This window comes from Carlito syrichta, unplaced genomic scaffold, assembly GCF_000164805.1.
Source record: "Carlito syrichta isolate Samal-C Ts95f unplaced genomic scaffold, Tarsius_syrichta-2.0.1 Scaffold288337, whole genome shotgun sequence".
NCBI lineage: Eukaryota > Metazoa > Chordata > Mammalia > Primates > Tarsiidae > Carlito > Carlito syrichta.
This window is the reverse complement of record NW_007232433.1, coordinates 26,113-44,169: the sequence shown is the minus strand read 5'-3', so window position 1 is coordinate 44,169 and position 18,057 is coordinate 26,113. Positions and strand designations below refer to the sequence as shown.

At 38.9% G+C, this 18,057-nt stretch overlaps 1 protein-coding gene across 1 annotated transcript in view; it reads left to right on the top strand.

Annotated features, from left to right (window-relative positions):
• LYST (lysosomal trafficking regulator) overlaps nucleotides 1-18,057 on the top strand; it is a 204,510-nt gene that overhangs the window by 169,243 nt on the left and 17,210 nt on the right. Inside the window, exons 44-47 of the mRNA XM_008053632.2 lie at nucleotides 1,647-1,864; nucleotides 7,368-7,598; nucleotides 11,543-11,732; nucleotides 15,116-15,252. Of these exons, the coding sequence (XP_008051823.1) occupies nucleotides 1,647-1,864; nucleotides 7,368-7,598; nucleotides 11,543-11,732; nucleotides 15,116-15,252 (776 nt within the window). The remainder of the gene's footprint in view (nucleotides 1-1,646; nucleotides 1,865-7,367; nucleotides 7,599-11,542; nucleotides 11,733-15,115; nucleotides 15,253-18,057) is intronic.

The following is an 18,057-nucleotide window of genomic DNA, read 5'->3' as shown; positions in this document are numbered from 1 at the left end:
CAGGCAAGGGGTTGGAGAAGCAGGTAGCTGGCAGACTTCTTTCTCTGTATGTAGTGTCAATGCTTTTCCATGTGGTCTCTCCATGTGGGCTAATTTGGGCTTCCTCAGAGCTTGGCAGCCCTGGATATCCTGCTCAGCAACTCAGGGTTCAAAGGCGAGGGTCCCAGGATGAGGAGAAGCTGCTGACCTTTTCCAGCCTAGCCTTGGTCATCACGCAGCATCACACCCACTGCATTCTCTTGGTTGAGGCAGTCCCAAGTACCTTCTCAGATTCAAAAGGAAAATAGACTTTGTCATGTCATGAGGAGTAGAAAGCATGCAAAACAGGAAATGCTGCTGCAGCCATTTTTTGGAAAATAGAATTTTCTACAGTGTTTATTGTGTCATTTCCTATCAGCATTCCTGTAGGCCTTGCGCCAGTCCTCTGCTCTGGGTGAGGAGAGTCTACCTCTATGATGTGCCCTCAGAATACCCAAAAGCTGGGAACGATTGAGTTTGTAGAGTCCCCTGCTGCCCAGCCTTCCCCCAGCCCAGTCCCAGAGGCTTCCTTCACTGTTGTTAAACAAGCTCCTGCTACTGCCTCGCCTAAAGCTGCAGAAATGGAACTCTGCGGGTGCTCAGCCAGTCCATCCAAAATCAACCCTGCAGCTGCTCTGTGTGATGACTGCTGAGCTCTTTGGGATGCCCCCACTGCTATCCCATGTGAATTTTAATAAGCCCTTGATTTATATTCCACATCATACAAAATACTTCTGAAGCGAAGTATTTGGGTAAGGATCCTTCTAACTTTTTTTTTTACAAGCTCAAAAAAACAGACAGCAATTTAATTTTATATGGAATTTAATCAGCTTTTAAAACATCCTTTTTAATTTTTATTCTTTTATGGTGTTCACCATACCATAAAATGTAGCACAAAAGGCCATTTCTATCCAAAGGTAAGATTTCCATTAGGACAATTTTTAAAAATAAACACTTCTGAAATTTTTGTTTTTACTAGCAGATTAATGGAACAGTTAGATATTAGCTCATTTATATTGACAGACGAACTCTCTTATTCCATGTGTTGGGATAATGTTGTTGTTTTCTATAGGAATGCTTAGTAGAAAGGGAGTTAGAACAGACCTATCGACTTGTCATAAAATTAATAGACTGACAGTTCCTTCTAAGAATGTTTATCCTTTGTAGTAGTTGAGTTTTTAAACTATAGGATACTAATATTAACTACATAAGAAAGTCTTAAACTTATTAAAATAGTAACACCAATAATCCAGAAATGCTTATACAAAGCCTTAGTTTGATTTCAATCAAGTTTACAGTTGAAGACGTATTTAAACATTTGTTGACTTGAAGATTTGAATAGGAGTATTGGAACGAATAGACAGCGGTTTTCTGCTTTTTCTTCAATATGTTACGAAGCGTTGAAGGATAAAGCTGAAAGATTTGAAATTTAATTAGGCTATTATTAATTCATATAGCAGGTAGGTAAGTAAGTAGATGAGCAGGGGTGTTTCTTTTTTTAAAGGTAAATCCTTCTTGCTGTTTGTTTTTCTGGGGTTAGCCATTTCTGTGAACTCTTAAGACCTGCTCTGTGGGTTGAGTGAAGCATGCTTTGGGAGTTAAACATTCATGTTGATCTTCTCTTTTAGGTTTTGATTTTGGTGTGCGTCAGAATGGTGAGCGAGTTAACCATGTCAACCTCCCACCTTGGGCACGTAATGATCCTCGTCTTTTTATCCTCATCCATCGGCAGGCCCTAGAGTCTGACTACGTGTCTCAGAACATCTGCCAGTGGATTGACTTAGTGTTTGGGTATAAGCAAAAGGGGAAAGCTTCTGTTCAAGCCATCAATGTTTTTCATCCTGCTGTAAGTGACTTTTTAAAAATAATCTGCATTTGTATAAGATAGAATCTGAATATTTTAAGGTTAGCTGTTAGACTGTTCCTTTAAAATACCCAAGTTGGCGGGGCTTGGTGGCTCAACCTGTAAACTCCAGCACTTTGGGAGGCCAAGGTGAGTGGGTTGCCTGAGCCTGCAGATTCGAGACCAGACCGGGCAACTTGGCAAGACCTCATCTCTACAGTAAATCTAAAATTAGCTGGGTGTGTGAGCACGCCTGTAGTTCCCACTACTTGGAAGACTGAGGCGAAAGGATCACCGGAGCCCAGCAGGTTGACATTGGGGCCGCTGTGAGTGTGCACGGCACTCCAACCTGGGTGACAGAGTGAGACTGCAACTCAAAAAAATAAAATACCCAAGATCAAAGAGAATTGGCATTAAACTGTTATTCATTATTTTTCCGGTTTTATATGTCCTTTCTTTAAAAATAAGATACTATATGTCAGGAGTTCCCCCAGATCACTAGGCAGACTTAAAGATTCAGCATATAGTCATATACTCACAGCTCAGGTTCATTACAGTGAATGATACAAAGCAAAATCAGCAAAGAGAAAGAAGCATGGGGCTAAGTCTGGGAGAAACTGGGCACAAACTTCCAAGAGTCTCCTCCTGGTGAATTACGAAGACCATACTCAGCTTCCTCCACAAGTTGTGATAACACGTGGGAAATGTCTGCCAGTCTCGTTAGAGACTTATGCTAAGAGTTTTTATTGAGGGGCTGGTCACATAGGCACCCTCTGCCTCAGACATACTGAAATTGCAGACTCTCAGAAGGAAAGCAGGCGTTCGGCATAAGCTACATTGTTTGTACAAACAGTTTAGGCCCAGTAAGCCCCTCTTAGCAGTTAGGGAGTGGTGGGAGCCCTCCTGCAACGCAGGTTCCAGGACACCAGCTAGGGGCCAACCTTGCGAGCAGGCCTTTCCAAGGATAGCAGTCAGTCTTTTCTGCACACTATCTTAACGTATATGTTCTACTTTAAAATGGCATTATTCTACTTTAAAATGGCATTATGTTACTTTAAAATGGCATTATGTACTTATTAAGTATAGAAAAAGTACTGACACCCTGTTAGAAAATGTATAGTCATCTCTAGAATAAAAAAAAAAAAAAATGAGCCGGGCGTGGTAGCACGCACCTGTAGTTCCAGCTACTCGGAAGGCTGAGGCAGAAGGATCTCCGGAGCCCAGCAGGTCGAGGCTGCGGTGGCCAGGAGCAGCCACTGCACTCCAGTCTGGGCGACAGAGTGAGACTCCAACTCAAAAAAAAAAAAAAAAAAAGAAAATGTATAAAATACAAAATAACCATAGGAAAAACTTAAGGATTAATGTTAATATCACCACCAGAGATAAATATTGAAACCACCTTTCAGATACACATATAAATATGTGTGCAAACACAGGCCTGTATATATGTGTATGTGTGTGTGTATGTATGTGTGTGTATAAATCCATTTATATACTAAACCTTTTCCTCTCCCTTAACAAGGTGGTCTTAAGTTTATTCAAGTTACCATACCACATTATTTTTTCACATTATTTTTAATAGCTACTTACTGTAAGTTGAACATCCTTAATCTGAAAATTCAAAATGCTCCAAAATCAGAAACTTTGAGTGCCAGCATGACACTTGAAGGAAATTCTTACTGAAGCATTTTAGATTTGGGGTTAAGGTTGCTAAACTGTAAAGTATCTAATGCAAATATTCCAAAATCCAAAAAACAAAAAAAACCATCTGAAGTCTGAAACATTTCTGGTCCCAAGCATTTTGGATAAGAGATACTTAAGTTGTGTTCTAAAGTGTGATTGCACAATACTTTATTTAACTAGTCTTCTGTTGTTGGATATTTAGTTAAGATTTGTTTGTTATTTATATAAATATATTTCTGTTGTTGGATATTTAGTTAAGATTTGTTTGTTATCTATATGACTATATATATTCATATTAATAGCAAACTATATATATGTATATATTTCCTTAAGATAAGTTCCTAGAAGTGGAGTTGTTACACTTTTTTATATATTTGTTGATGTCTATGGACAAACCAATTTTTAAAATAAAGTCTCATCTACCCAGAAAACATTTATTTTAATAGACTCTGGGGAGGCAAAGGTAAATAAGACTCAAATAAGGTGAGGTGGGTTTGGAGAAAAGTCAGAGCATATGGGGCCTGCCTGGATGTGGTGGTAGAGTCTGAACGAGCCTCCAAAAGGAAACCCAAGGAGCAGGAGGTAAAGAAGCAGATCCTGAGGAGAAACATATTTCCTGGGACTGCCTAGGGTCTGCTCAAAAGCAAAAACAACCAGCGCAGCGGATTAACTGTTCATCCGCTGCGTAAAACATTAAACCTCTTTGTTTCCCTGACTTGGAAATCAGGAGATAGAATTAGATTGATCTTGGATGTCCCCACCAACTGTAATTTTCTGCTAGATTATAACAAATCTGTAAGTGTTTATGACAAATACAGATAAAATGCACACCCAGAACAAACAGTAGAACACTCTGTATCTGGGCTTATTTAAGCCAGTGATCCAGTCCCAAAAAGTAGTTCTAAAATAAAAACCTCATTAGTTTATTTTGTTCCATGACTATTTTGAGTAACTCTAAGGTCACATAAAATTAAATTTTTAAGAGATTTATAGTCTAGAAGAGAGAATAAGACACGCTTCCTGATGATTCCAATAGAAGCTAAATGCTATAGGAAGTATATTCTAAAAAGGAGAATAATGTAGTTTGATTGATGAATAATAATTTTATATATAATATTGGAATGTAAGAGAGGAGAAATGTCTTTTCCTTCTACCCATCTTAGGTTCATTGGGTGAAGCCTCTGCAAAAAAAGACAAATTAACGAGAGCAAAGCATACAAATTTACTTAATACAAGTTTTACATAGCATGGGGACTTCATAAGGAAATGAAGACCCCAACATGGAGTTAGCATGAGTGTTTACAGGCTGGGCTTGATGAAGAGTGGAATGTCATGAGCACGAATGACAGGAAAAGGAGGATGAGCTAAGTGAAATAAGCCGAAGGAACAGCAAGGCCTGCGTTTGTTCAGATTCCTGTCGTGTCCCTTTGTCTTCGGAAACGAGGAGGCTCCTTTCCTCCAGGAACAGAGAGGCCGCCTCTCATGACCTTCTTCCGGGAAAGGTCAGAAAGGCCTTCCTGCAGATGCTTTTCCTCAGGTTCCTTCAGCCTAACATATTCAGTTTGCCAAGGTGTCATATTTGGGAGCAATGTATCCTGAGCCTCATCCAGTATAAAATAAAGGCAAATCTTTGTGTATAATTTTCTTCTAAAATGCAACTTTAAAAGCAACTTGGGATTTTAATATTAAACCTCAATATAGTTTTTGCCTATAACTCTACACCATCTTTTCGGTTACTCTCATGTAAAATTTACATTAAAAATATCTGAAAGCTGGGCTCGGTGGCTCAGCCTGTAATCCCGCGCCTTTGGGAGGCTGAGGTGAGTGGATTGCCTGAGCCCGTGGGTTCGAGACCCGCCTGGGCAGCGAGACCTCATCTCTACAATAAATCAAAAAAAAATTAGCCGGGCGTGGCAGCGCATGCCTGTAGTTCCAGCTCCTTGGAAGACTGAGGCGGAAGGATTGCCGGAGCCCAGCAGGTCGAGGCTGCAGTGGCCGGGAGCAGCCACTGCACTCCAGTCTGGGCGACAGAGTGGGACTCCAACTGAAAAAAATATATATATATCTGAAGTCTCATCTGACTGGAATTTTTTTCACTAATTCTATGGAAATTAGTACTTTAAAAAGGATACTGTTTATGCCATGTTCTTAGGAACTTAATAAAATTCAATTTATGGAGGCAAACAAAGGGTGATGATTAAATGCACTATCTCTGAATTCAGAACTGAGTTCAAATCCTCACTCTGTGACTCTGCCACTTGTGTTACCTTGGGCAACTAGTGTCACCTCTCTGTATCTAAATATACAAACTTGTAAAATGTGACTAATAATACCATCCTCATAAATGAGGAAGGAAATCCGTATAAGATAATGTCTACCGCACAATTAAATATAAATAAATGCTGACGTTTTAAAAAAGGCATATAGAAATGCCTTTTGACTCCGATTCATCATTCACTAACATACAGGAGTCAGTAGGAAGCTGATACCACAAAGTATAAGAAAACACTATTTCAAAATAAATTTCAAAGGCATTCTGCCTATAGGAGTGTACCAGTCTTCATTTGATGTTTTGAGAACATTGAGTAACCATTATGAATGACCTTGCTCAAATAAGCATTTGTAAATGGTTTTTTTTGAGTGGGAGTCTCACTCTGTCACCCAGGCTGGAGGCACACTCACAGCCACCACAGCCTTGACCTCCTGGGCTCAGGTGATCCTTCCCCCTCAGCCTTCCAAGTAGCTGGAACTTCAGGAATGTGCCACCACACCCAGCTGTTTTGTTTTGTTTTGTTTTTTATTGTGGAGACAGGTCTCAAGGTCTCACCATGTTGCCCAGGCTGGTCTTGAACCTATGGGCTCAGGCAGTCCTCTTGCTCCTCCTCCCAAAGTGCTGGAATTACAGGCGTGAGCCACCACGCCCGGCTATAAATGGTATTTGATCCCTGGTGCTGGGAGTGGTGGTGAGGGGAGGAGTGTTAAAGATTATTTAACTTCTTCTATGTTTGGAATTTCATTTTGACACTTATGGAAATGTTATAACATTTAACTTATAGATATGTAGATAAAAGTTGCTGTGACTGATTAAATGTGAAAAGCTAAATTTTCCAAGTGGAGATACACAAAATATGGTCAATCTGTACTGCTACCTTTAGAAATAAATAAATAAATGCACATCATTCTCCACCTGATTCTAAGGGATGACACCAACTAAGAAGAAACATGTAATCATACCTTTTACACTAAAGAGCTTGGAAATTTCATTGCTACGCTTTTGATTTCACTTACAATATTCATTAAAGCCTAAACAATGCTTTCTTGAACTACCTCCCAGCATTGTATTTTAACTTCATTTTTGCCTTTTTCTCGATAATACTTTTGACAAGCACGTTCTTCAGTAATTTAGTATTATACAAGAAATCTTATATGATATTCTCAAGGCTTACATTAAAAATCAATTTTATAACCTCTGACGCAATCCCTACCACTATACAATATGTCCATGTAATGAATGCACATGTATACCCCCTGAATCTAAAATAAAAAAACAATCAATTTTATAAGCATAGCTAATTAGAGCCCACCTTCAAGATACATTCTTTTTGTAAACCCATTCAGAAACATTGATACTTCTATTTTGATCTCACTGAGACCAATGATTGTTAAACCAAACAAAAATGCTTTAAATCATTTCCATTTGAAATACAGAAGAGTAAGCCATAACCTAGAAAATAAAACAAAATGTTGTTTTTCCCTTTGATATTATTGCCAAGTTGTGCTTTATGCTACATATCTCTTGTTCTTTTACTCTTCTACTCTGCAGACATATTTTGGAATGGATGTTTCTGCGGTGGAAGATCCAGTCCAGAGACGAGCCCTAGAAACCATGATAAAAACCTATGGGCAGACTCCTCGCCAGCTGTTCCACACAGCCCATGCGAGCAGACCCGGAGCCAAGCTCAACATTGAAGGAGAGCTTCCTGCTGCTGTGGGGTTGTTAGTGCAATTTGCTTTCAGGGAGACACGAGAGCAGGTCAAAGAAGTCACCTATCCGGTATGTCATTTGGATCTCAATAGAATTCAGCCAAATCTTATTAGACTTCTGCGATGCCAGGCTCTCTCCAAGTCTCTAGGGACACAGAAATGAATAGCATGGTCCTGGCTGAAAACCGCACCAGCCAGTGCAAGACTAGTATAGGTAGTGAAAGCAGTATCTTGTGTGCAAAGTAAATGCTGTGTTAGGCATATGAAGAGAGTCCTTTGGGGAGCTCAGAGGAAAAAAGAACTGACTGTGTCAGACAGTAGTCCCCCACTGGGAACAGAGAGAAGGGATATTACCAGGGAAAGCCTCCCAAGACAGTGACATAATAGGATTTTGCAAACAAGAGGAGATGAACTGTCAGAGCATTTTGTGCATGTGCTTGCCGGTGTCCATAGCATAGCATGGTCCTGGTTGTCATCGACAGCTGGAAGGATTCACCAGAGGTGAGGATGTTTTGGTCCATACTGAAGGGGAAACTTTACATATTTCTTTCATCTCCCCAGATTGTAGTGATAAAAGGTATTGCCTCTAAAAATGGAAGTAGGTGTAATTTTTACTTTGAAATAGAAAAAGCAAGCAAGTCTTAACACTAAAATGGATTTTAATCTTCAACTAAACTCTTCATTATAAAAGCATATGATGGTAGAAAGTAAATTGTAAAGTATTACAAGGATTTGCAGAAGGAAATCACAGAAAATGAAAAGATAATGCAGAGCAGTTGTGAAGGACTTTAACAATGAAATAAATAAAGCAGTATATCTCAAACTGCAGCAATCTGCCATCCATTTTCAGAGGAAAAGGTTTTCACACACCTTTGCTTAACAGTTTTTCCTTATAGTCGTATTACTTCATGTCAGACAGAACACTAGATGTAAATTATTTATGCTCATAGCTCATTATGTCAAATTTGCATGTAAAATACCAACAAAATGTATTCAACCAGTAAAATTCAGTTTTAAAGCATCAGTATAATAGTGCTGTTTTGCTAAAACTAAATCACCAATGTTGAGTTTCATAACAGAAAGCTATATTTTTTATTTTTGAAGCCTCATTTTAGTCACTGTCATTATCAGGGTCACTATTTTATTTTTTTTTGAGTTGGAGTCTCACTCTGTCGCCCAGACTGGAGTGCAGTGGCCGCTCCCGGCCACCGCAGCCTCGACCCACGGGCTCCAGCGATCCTTCCGCCTCAGCCTTCCAAGTAGCCAGAATTACAGGCACACGCTACCACGCCCGGCTAATTTTTTGATTTATTGTAGAGATGAGGTCTCGCCTGCCCAGGCGGGTCTCGAACCCGCGGGCTCAGGCAATCCACTCACCTCAGCCTCCCAAAGGCGCGGGATTACAGGCTGAGCCACTGAGCCCGGCTTCAGGGTCACTATTTTTAACTACAATCTGTTACTTTAACATCTCCACATAATTTCACAGTATCTCCCTGAAAATTAACAAATGCTATTTAGTTTACTACTATACTTATTGCTAGTGAGCTATCTTAAGTTGGCATATATAAAGGACCTGAGCACTATGTCTGCTCACCGTGGAAATGTGGTCCTAACCTGCCTCATTCCCACCCCAGGGCCTTTGCACTGTGTCTGCCACCTGGAATAACCTGTCTCCAGATGTGTCCCCAGTTTGCTTTCACATCTCATTCAGGTCTTTTCTCAGACATACCCTCCTCAGAGAGTCTTCCCTGATCCCTGTTTCTGTGCTTTTCACAAATTTCATATTGTACCTAAAACAGCAGCTCGATCCTTCACATTCCTCTTCCCCTTCCTTGTTTTGCATCATGGCGCATCCCCCACCTGACATATTACATGTGCATTTGCTTATTTGTCTGTCTTCCCCATCCCAGCTAAAATGTAACTCCGTAGGATAAGGACTTTGTCTTGTGTGCCACTGTCTCCAGTTCTAGGATGGTGTCTGACATGTAGTGGACTCTCACTATTTCTTAAATTAATGTCCTCTCAGGTACATGTTCCTTAAGGTTTGGCTTGCTGAACTTCTGTGTGACGTGTAATGGCATTTATATCACTGTTCTCCTTTATTTGAACCACCACGAAACCTTTCTCATGATACTGCCCCTTGATTCCTTGGGCCTTCACTTAGCAGCTACACAAAATGCAAACACAAGCCCTGAAACCCAGCAACAGAATTCAAGTTGTAAAGGGGTCATCTGGATGACCCAGATATACGTGTGTGAATTTTAGTTCATCATTAAAGTCTGAAACAATCAGGGCTGTATGAAAATTATTTAAATAAAGCATTCTTCCTTTATATATACTGTGATATAAAACACTTGCCATCATACCTCTGGTGTAATTGAAAAACTAAAATTTTAAACTCTGCATTTCATATAAAAGGAATTTTCTGGCAAGGAATTATGAATGAGAAATCATAACTACAGCTCAGCATACACATTTTCCTCAACTTTAACATTGATAGACAAAATTTTAGAAAAAAAGAGCTTGTTTTTGAAATATCTGATTCTAACCTCTCTGCTCCTGCTTGAGCATTCCTGAAACTCTTAAACTTTTCCAGAGAAACTCAATTTTTTTAGGTCACTGTGATATCATTTAAAACTGTATACTAACATATGTCCCATAAATAATCTGATGGAATTGTTTTTTGTTTGTTTGTTTTTGTTTGGTTTTTTTTTTTTTATGGAATTGTTAAAGCTCCTAAGGTAGCATGATTGTTTAGAAGAAAGTATGTAAGTCAATGATGCCTTTTTAAAAATTTATCCAGAAAATGCCATAAGCAAATTTCACTGAAAATCATTAGGTTTTTGGAATTATTAAGAAATGACCTAAAATTTCTTAGTATATATATATTTTTATATAGCAATTCCTCTGAAGGGCTGAAAGTAAAATATCAAATTGAACATTTAATGTCTAAAAGAGAGGAAAAGATATTAAAAAGGGAGAATTTAGTAGAGGATAAGATGGGTCAAAAAGAGAACAAAAGTAATAGAACTTTTGGGAGAAACTTTAAAAGTGCATCCTTTTTCTCCGGCATTTTAAAACTTCCAGATAATTGGTTTTATGTGAAATAGAAGAAACCTTTTCGCTGTCATTTATGGGTAGGCACCTTCTGTGAAGTCTTCCCTCACCCTTCTATACCCAAATCTTATTGTTCTTCAAGCTCGCCCTGTGACAGCTCTTTCTTATCTCTTTTCTTCCCTAGTACTTACTAGTACTCTCGAGACATGCTCTATTTCTCTGACTATACTCCGTAGATAAGCTCTTTTTTATTCATTCATCGAACATCTATTGGGCTATTGTGTTCCAGACACACAGATGTATCGGAAGTGTTTCCTGTCTTCAAGAAGCTCATGGTTGAGTGAGGGTGTCTGTGCTGCATGTGGTCTTGATTAATATTGCTATATCTATATACGGCTTGTCATTCTACTGAATTAACAAGCCTCCTGTAAGTATCAACTTCAGGTATTTCAGCTAGACTGAAATAAATGTACTTAATTTTTAAATCTCTGCTCAAAATTTCAAGGAATTTTGTATTATTAACCAGGCATTTTCATGCAAATTTGGCTACAGCCACAGAGTAGAAATCAAACAAGGAACATATATATATATTTATTTTTTTTTTTTTTTTAAAGATAGAGGGTACAATTCAGGGTTAGGTGTACAAATGGTCATTGTAAAGTTTGGGCCTCACTTTGGTCCCCACTTTACCTGGTTTGAGATCAGGTACCCTTATTGATGAAGTGTGCTGCTCTGCCCCGGCAGCTTCCCACTACTGCCAATCCCTTTCTTGTAGTATTATGATAATTAGGAACACATATTTCTATATGCCAAGCATGGAAAGGTAAAAAATATAAAATAATTCCTCAAAGAACTATAATCCATGTTACTTTCTCTTTGTTTAGAATTTAAATTAGAAGTGATTATATATTTACTACCTTTTGAAAACATCATACTTTTTACTTTTCATGGTTTTAGAGTCCTTTGTCATGGATAAAAAGCTTGAAATGGGGGGAGTATGTGGGCTCTCCAAGTGCTCCAGTGCCTGTGGTCTGCTTCAGCCAGCCCCACGGAGAAAGATTTGGTTCTCTCCAGGCTCTGCCCACCAGAGCAATCTGTGGTTTGTCCCGAAATTTCTGCCTTCTGATGACATATAGCAAGGAACAAGGTAAAATAAAGCATAATGAAAATTATTTTGGATATATCTTTCTTGAGATTTGAATGTTTTGAGCTTACGTTTGCTGCTATTTTACTTCTGAAGTTTTGAGTCCTTGGGGAAAAACTCTGCTCAAATTTGTGGTTATTTAGTGCAAAGTAGGAATTAAAACATACTACATGAGAAAAATGATAACTAAATACAGTGCCATGTGAAATGAGAGGAGGACTTTGAAGGGACAAGAATAAATGGTTGTGCTCATAAGATGAAAACATTACCAAGTTCATTGAAACATAAACTTTGAGGCTCTTGACTCCCAGGATAGACAGATGTATTTGATCAACAAATCTAGTACCTCAGAAGATATAGTCATGAGTTTAAACAAACAGAACAGAACAGGAGAGTCAGACAGCCTTGAAAATAGGTCTTACGAATGTATACCCCTGAAAAGCAATCCTCTTTTGACTCCCCATACACTGACTCACTAAAAGCAACAGTGGAAAATTGCTTGCAGTAGAGGCCTGTTCATGTTTCTAAATGTCAGCTAGACGCTGGAAAACTAGGAACGTTGTCCACTTAAGTAATCCCTCAGCCCTTCCGGAGTAACCACTTCAATAGATGCAGAACTCTTCTTACTTACTAGGCATGGACTTGGGCACTAAACTGAATGACTGAGGGCACCTATCTGTTCATCTCAGGCTGTAGGCAGATGTGCCTGCAAGCCAGTGTGTGACTGGATGCCTCTTGGCAGTCAGCACTGTTGGCTTCATCATTACCTCCAATGCCTTGTGCTCCTTGGGGACCCAGCAGCCTTCCACCCGAACCTCAGTACAAGGGTGCCAGCACCCGTACCAAGCATGCCACTTGAAGAAAATAAGTGTGCTGACTGGGACACAGTTCCTTTAGACTCTTATTTCTATCATGAAATTAATGATTGTTTTTATAGTTGTTAGGAATAAGAGAGGATCCATACCATTTCCTCTAAGTTTAATGAGTTAACAGGATAAGGTAAATCTTTCTCATCATAATTCTTGTGATACCAGTGGTTTATTTTCATTAGCATGCTGCAATTAGTTATGAGGTATGCCACAAGTAATTTACTACTGATAATACTTAAAGTACCAAAATGTGAAAATGATTTACCTTTAAAAAACTTAGAGTACACCAAAGTTTAATCTCTACTGAGCAAAAGAGAAAGGACTGATATTATTACTTAGCTTTATGTGACTTAAATATGTCAGATGTAATTCTCAGTCTGTCTTACTTGTACCACTATGTTCACAAGCCCATAGTAAGCTCTAATCTGTGTTGATTAAAATTGCACTTTATGGCCGGGCTCGGTGGCTCAGCCTGTAATCCCGTGCCTTTGGGAGGCTGAGGTGAGTAGATTGCCCGAGCCCGTGGGTTCAAGACCCACCTGGGCAGGCAAGACCTCATCTCTACAATAAATCAAAAAATTAGCCAGGCGTGGTAGCGCACACCTGTAATTCTGGCTACTTGGAAGGCTGTGGCAGAAGGATCGCCGGAGCCCAGCAGGTCGAGGCTATGGTGGCCGGGAGCGGCCACTGCACTCCAGTCTGGGCGACAGAGTGAGACTCCGACAAAAAAAAAACCAAAAAAAAAACAAAATTGCACTTTATTTCCTCACAGAACATATTTGGATTTGTCAAAATCTAGGTATGTCTAGAAGAGTAGTTTAATACAGTTTTTTAGCCACAGCCTCAGGAGTCCCAGTACCTGGGTTTGCATCCATGCTCTGCTGCTTACTAGCTGAGTGACCTTGGGAACACTACTTATGCTTTGCAAATCCTGGCTTTTGATCTATAAAATAGTTGTAGCAAAAGGATTTACCCCACAGGATAAATGAAATAATATATGGGAATGATTAGCACCAGTGCCTGGTTCATTCTAAGTGCTTAATGAATATTTATTGGATTGTAAATACCCTGGGCCCTGGGGTGATGTTTCTTGTGCAGACCCAGCACAAAACAGTCTACATAGGCATTCCAGAGAGGCATCGACTGAACAAGAGTGTAACTTGCAGATGAGAGTTAGGTCACTTGTTAACAGCTGGAATGTGTTGTATAAAACAGCTCCATGGTTTTGCTTTGTTGTACTTGCATAATACAATGTAGCAGCCACACTGAGATGGTTTTAATGATCTTAAACCCAATACAGACCAACTACTTGAGAATAAACTGTGCCTCAAAATTGCCCAAGATGCTTTTTTCCAAAATATACTTGCTTGGGTCCCACTTGAGACACACTGCATCAGAATCTCTGGGGCTTGAGTCCAAACCTGCTCATGCTGAAATCAATTTTTCTGCAAACTTCTGTTTAAGATTCACTGTTTTAAATAGATAAAGGAGAAGTTTCTTTTTCTGAAATTAAAAAAAAAAAAAAGATGGTGCATCTTGTATTACTAGAATGAGAAACTTGGTTTATTGAGTACTTGCTGCATGCCAGGCATTATGGTAGATTTTGAGAGGTCTGAAGACTACCTTATATTGAGTGAGTATATCCCAATTCCTTTGTTGCAAGATGTTGTCAGCATTTGGTATTTTACTTAACAAAAGAAAAAGAAATCTGCAAATTACATTTTCAGTGTGCTATTGATTCATTCAATAAATATTTGTTATACTCATCTATATGTTCAGTATTCTGCTAGGTACTGGAATAAATGGAGCACATTCTCTCTCCTTTAGGAACTTAAAACATTGCAAGTTTCAGCAGTACCATTAACTGCATTTGTGCTGCATTTAGCTATGTTCAGCATACCAACAAAAGCATAGATTATGAATAGTACTGGGAAAGGATGTCAAAAGGTCCAAATCTTTATGCCAAAAGGACATAATCCTATGTCATAAGAGAGAGAGAGAAGAACAGAGCCTCCTTCAATGAAGGTCTACCATGCACAGTCCTGCAGTTGACAGGATTAAATTATCCCTTCTCAGGGTAGGTGTTGCTTCTACTCTAGCAGTCTTCTCTTTCTAATATTTCTAGTTGTCCATACAGGTATCTAGAAAGTTACTTAAACAGTATCTAGTTCATTTTTTTTTTTTTTAAGAGGTATCTCGGAACATGAATAGAGTAAGCTTGACTATCATTGTCTTTTTAAAAAAAATTATTAACAGAAATTTTAGTTCTAAATCACATAAATCCCAACCAAAACAACACAGGTGAAAAATAATATAATCTCCCCCCCCCTTAGGATTCTATTAGCATTAGAACAATAACACTAACAAAGTGTTCCATCTTAGGGATTTAAAGATGATTTTGAGCCAAATGATATGTTCTGCTATGTAAACTTCAACCTTTAATCTGTCATTTTTTATCTGTCATGTAACAATTGAGCAGTGACAATATGATGCTTTTAATCTCTTCCTCTCCTTGAGGTGTGAGAAGCATGAACAGTACTGACATTCAGTGGTCAGCCATCCTGAGCTGGGGATATGCTGATAACATCTTAAGACTGAAGAGTAAGCAGAGTGAGCCTCCAATAAATTTTATTCAAAGTTCACAGCAGCACCAGGTAAACTTTTTTGTGGGGTCTTTATAATAGTTATGTACAGTGCTTTAAAGAGAGTCAGACTGATAGCAGCTAGTTTTTAATATTCTGCAGTGAATACAGTCAAGAAGCTGATGTTTACAGTGCTTACAGGCTTCCTAGCTATTGGCTATTTATTTGTGTCCCTAAAATTTGTTTTCCACCCATTTTCTTGTTGAGAGACTATTGTCATAATCTCCTGGTTTGCATCAGCGAAGGGCATGGTGTTTGAGCAAAGCCAGTGTTGCTTTCTTCTCGGTGTTCACTCACCTTTGTCACTACAGGTCATTTTCTATAACGCTAGTACCATCTTTTATACCTGATTTCTTCTAAGTGAACTGGGTATTCAGGCATCATAATGTAGAAAGAACATTGGGCCTAAACCCTGTGATCTGTGTCAGTGTCCCAGCTTTATCTACTAACTGTAGCCTCTGGTGAGTGACTTAGCCTTTCCAAACTTGAGTTTCTTTCCTCCTCTTTAAAACTGGGATTATAGTAATCATACTTCTCTCTCAGAAAGCTGTTGTACAAATGTTTCCAGTGTTTGTGAAAGAAACTATAAAGCACCATAGACATATACAGTATTGCTGCCACAACTATTATAGACTCTCAACTGTATGCGTAGCCTCCTTGTTTTAACTACCTTTTCATGAGAATTTCTCTTACCATCCTTTGATTTCCAATACCTGAGTAACACCTGCTGCCTTTTCATCTGGCCTAAAATGTATCCTATTCCCTGAGCTTTTTAAAAAATGGAGTAAGCTAGTTTGGGGGAGTTTTTAGCAGTGAAAGCAAGGGAAGCAATGACTTATTTGCATAACCTTCAATATCCTTGACAAAAAGATCATTACCATTTGTTATCTGGCTTACCAAGAAACTGACAGAAGCAAGAATAACGGAACAATGAAAAACAACCTTATTAGAAATTTTAATAATAATTTTTTTTAGTTTTGATACATATCAACCTACATTAATCAGTGTATTTTTATGCAGATAGAAATATATATTCGAACACAAACAAAATGTAACCATAAATCATGGCAAAGCTGGAAGTAAAACTAAATTGGAAATGAGTCTACAAAATATAAAAATGTATTGTAGAATCAATTTGTTTCTTACTGCATCCTTTTTGGGATTACTATAAATTGGAAAAAAAGAGAAATATGTAGACTGGGAGTCAGATATACAATAAATTATACTTGTCAAAATACACTAACACAAATAGATTTTGTGAGCAGATGTAGCTCACTGCTGTCGTCAATAATCTGGATTTGCGTACATCATGACTTTCCAATGAAAAATGAAGAAAAACACATAAAATCCTCATTAGCATTAATTGAATGACAAAGCAATGTTACAGATACATTATTATCATAAGCTTTCTACAAAATCTTTTTTTTTTAAGACAGGCTCAGGCTCAGTGGCTCAACCTGTAATCCCAGCACTTTGGGAGGCCAAGGAGAGTGAATTGCCTGAGGTGGGTTTGAGACCAACCCTGGCAACTTGGAAAGACCTCGTCTCTACAGTAAATCAAAAATTAGCTGGGCATGGTAGCACGCACCTGTAGTTCCGGTTACTTGGAAGGCTGAGGCGGAAGGATCACTGGAGCCCAGCAGGTCGACGCTGGGCCGTGAGCATGCCACTGCACTCCAGCCTGGGTGATGAAGTGAGACTCCAACTCCAAAGAAAAAGACAGGGTCATGCTCTGTCACCCAAGCTGAAATGCAGTGGCCTGATCATAGCTCACGCAGCCTCAAACTGCTGGACTGAAGCGATCCTCCCGCCGCAGCTTCCCAAGTAGCTGGGACTACAGGTGTGTACCACCATGCCCAGCTAATGTCTTTATTTTTTGTAGTGACAGGGATCTCGCTATGTTGCCCAGGCTGGTCTTGAACTCCTGCCCTCAAGGGAACCTACTATTTCAACCTCCGAAAGCACTGTGATTACAGGCACGAGACACCCGAGCCTGGCCTCAAACAAAATAGCTTTCCTTCTGTCTGTTTAAGAGTTGGCTACTACGAATTAAACTTATTAGATGAATGTAATATGACGAGAGGACATATGATGTGTAGGGAGGCTTTCCAATTCACTAATACATTTTCTCCAGTTCCAAGACAAGCGTTTGATCAAGTTGTTCTTGCCAAGCAAATTGACTATGAATTTAGCAGATCCCAAACTTGGAAAACGTTGTTTAAAGTTCTCATTTTCTTTCCAGCCTATTGGGGTATAATTGACAAATATAGACTGTACATATTTAAGGTATGCAATGTGATGTTTTCACGTTATGTATACATTTTGAAATGATTGTCACAGTCAGACTAATTGACATGTCCGTCACCTCACATAGTTAACATTTTGTGTGTGTGGTGAGAACATTTAAGATCTACTCCCTTAGCAAATTTCAAGAATACAACACAACATTAACAGTAGTCACCATGCCATACATCAGCTCTCCAGAACCCAATTGTTCTGCATAACTGAAACTTTTGTACTCTTTGACCAGCATCTCCCCATTCCATACACACCACCACCAACCCCAGCTCCTGGCAACTGCTATACTCTCGACTTCTGTAGTTTGACTTTTCAGATTCCACGTATGAGTAGGATCATGCACTATTTGTCTTTCTGTGCCTGGCTTATTTCACTTACTAAAGTATCCTCCAGGTTCATCTGTGTTATCACAAATGACTGGATTTCTCCTTTCAACAACTGAATAATAGTTCATCATAAATTCATAAGAATTTAATCATTGCAAAGCTATTTGTATCATAATAGATAAAATAAAGATGA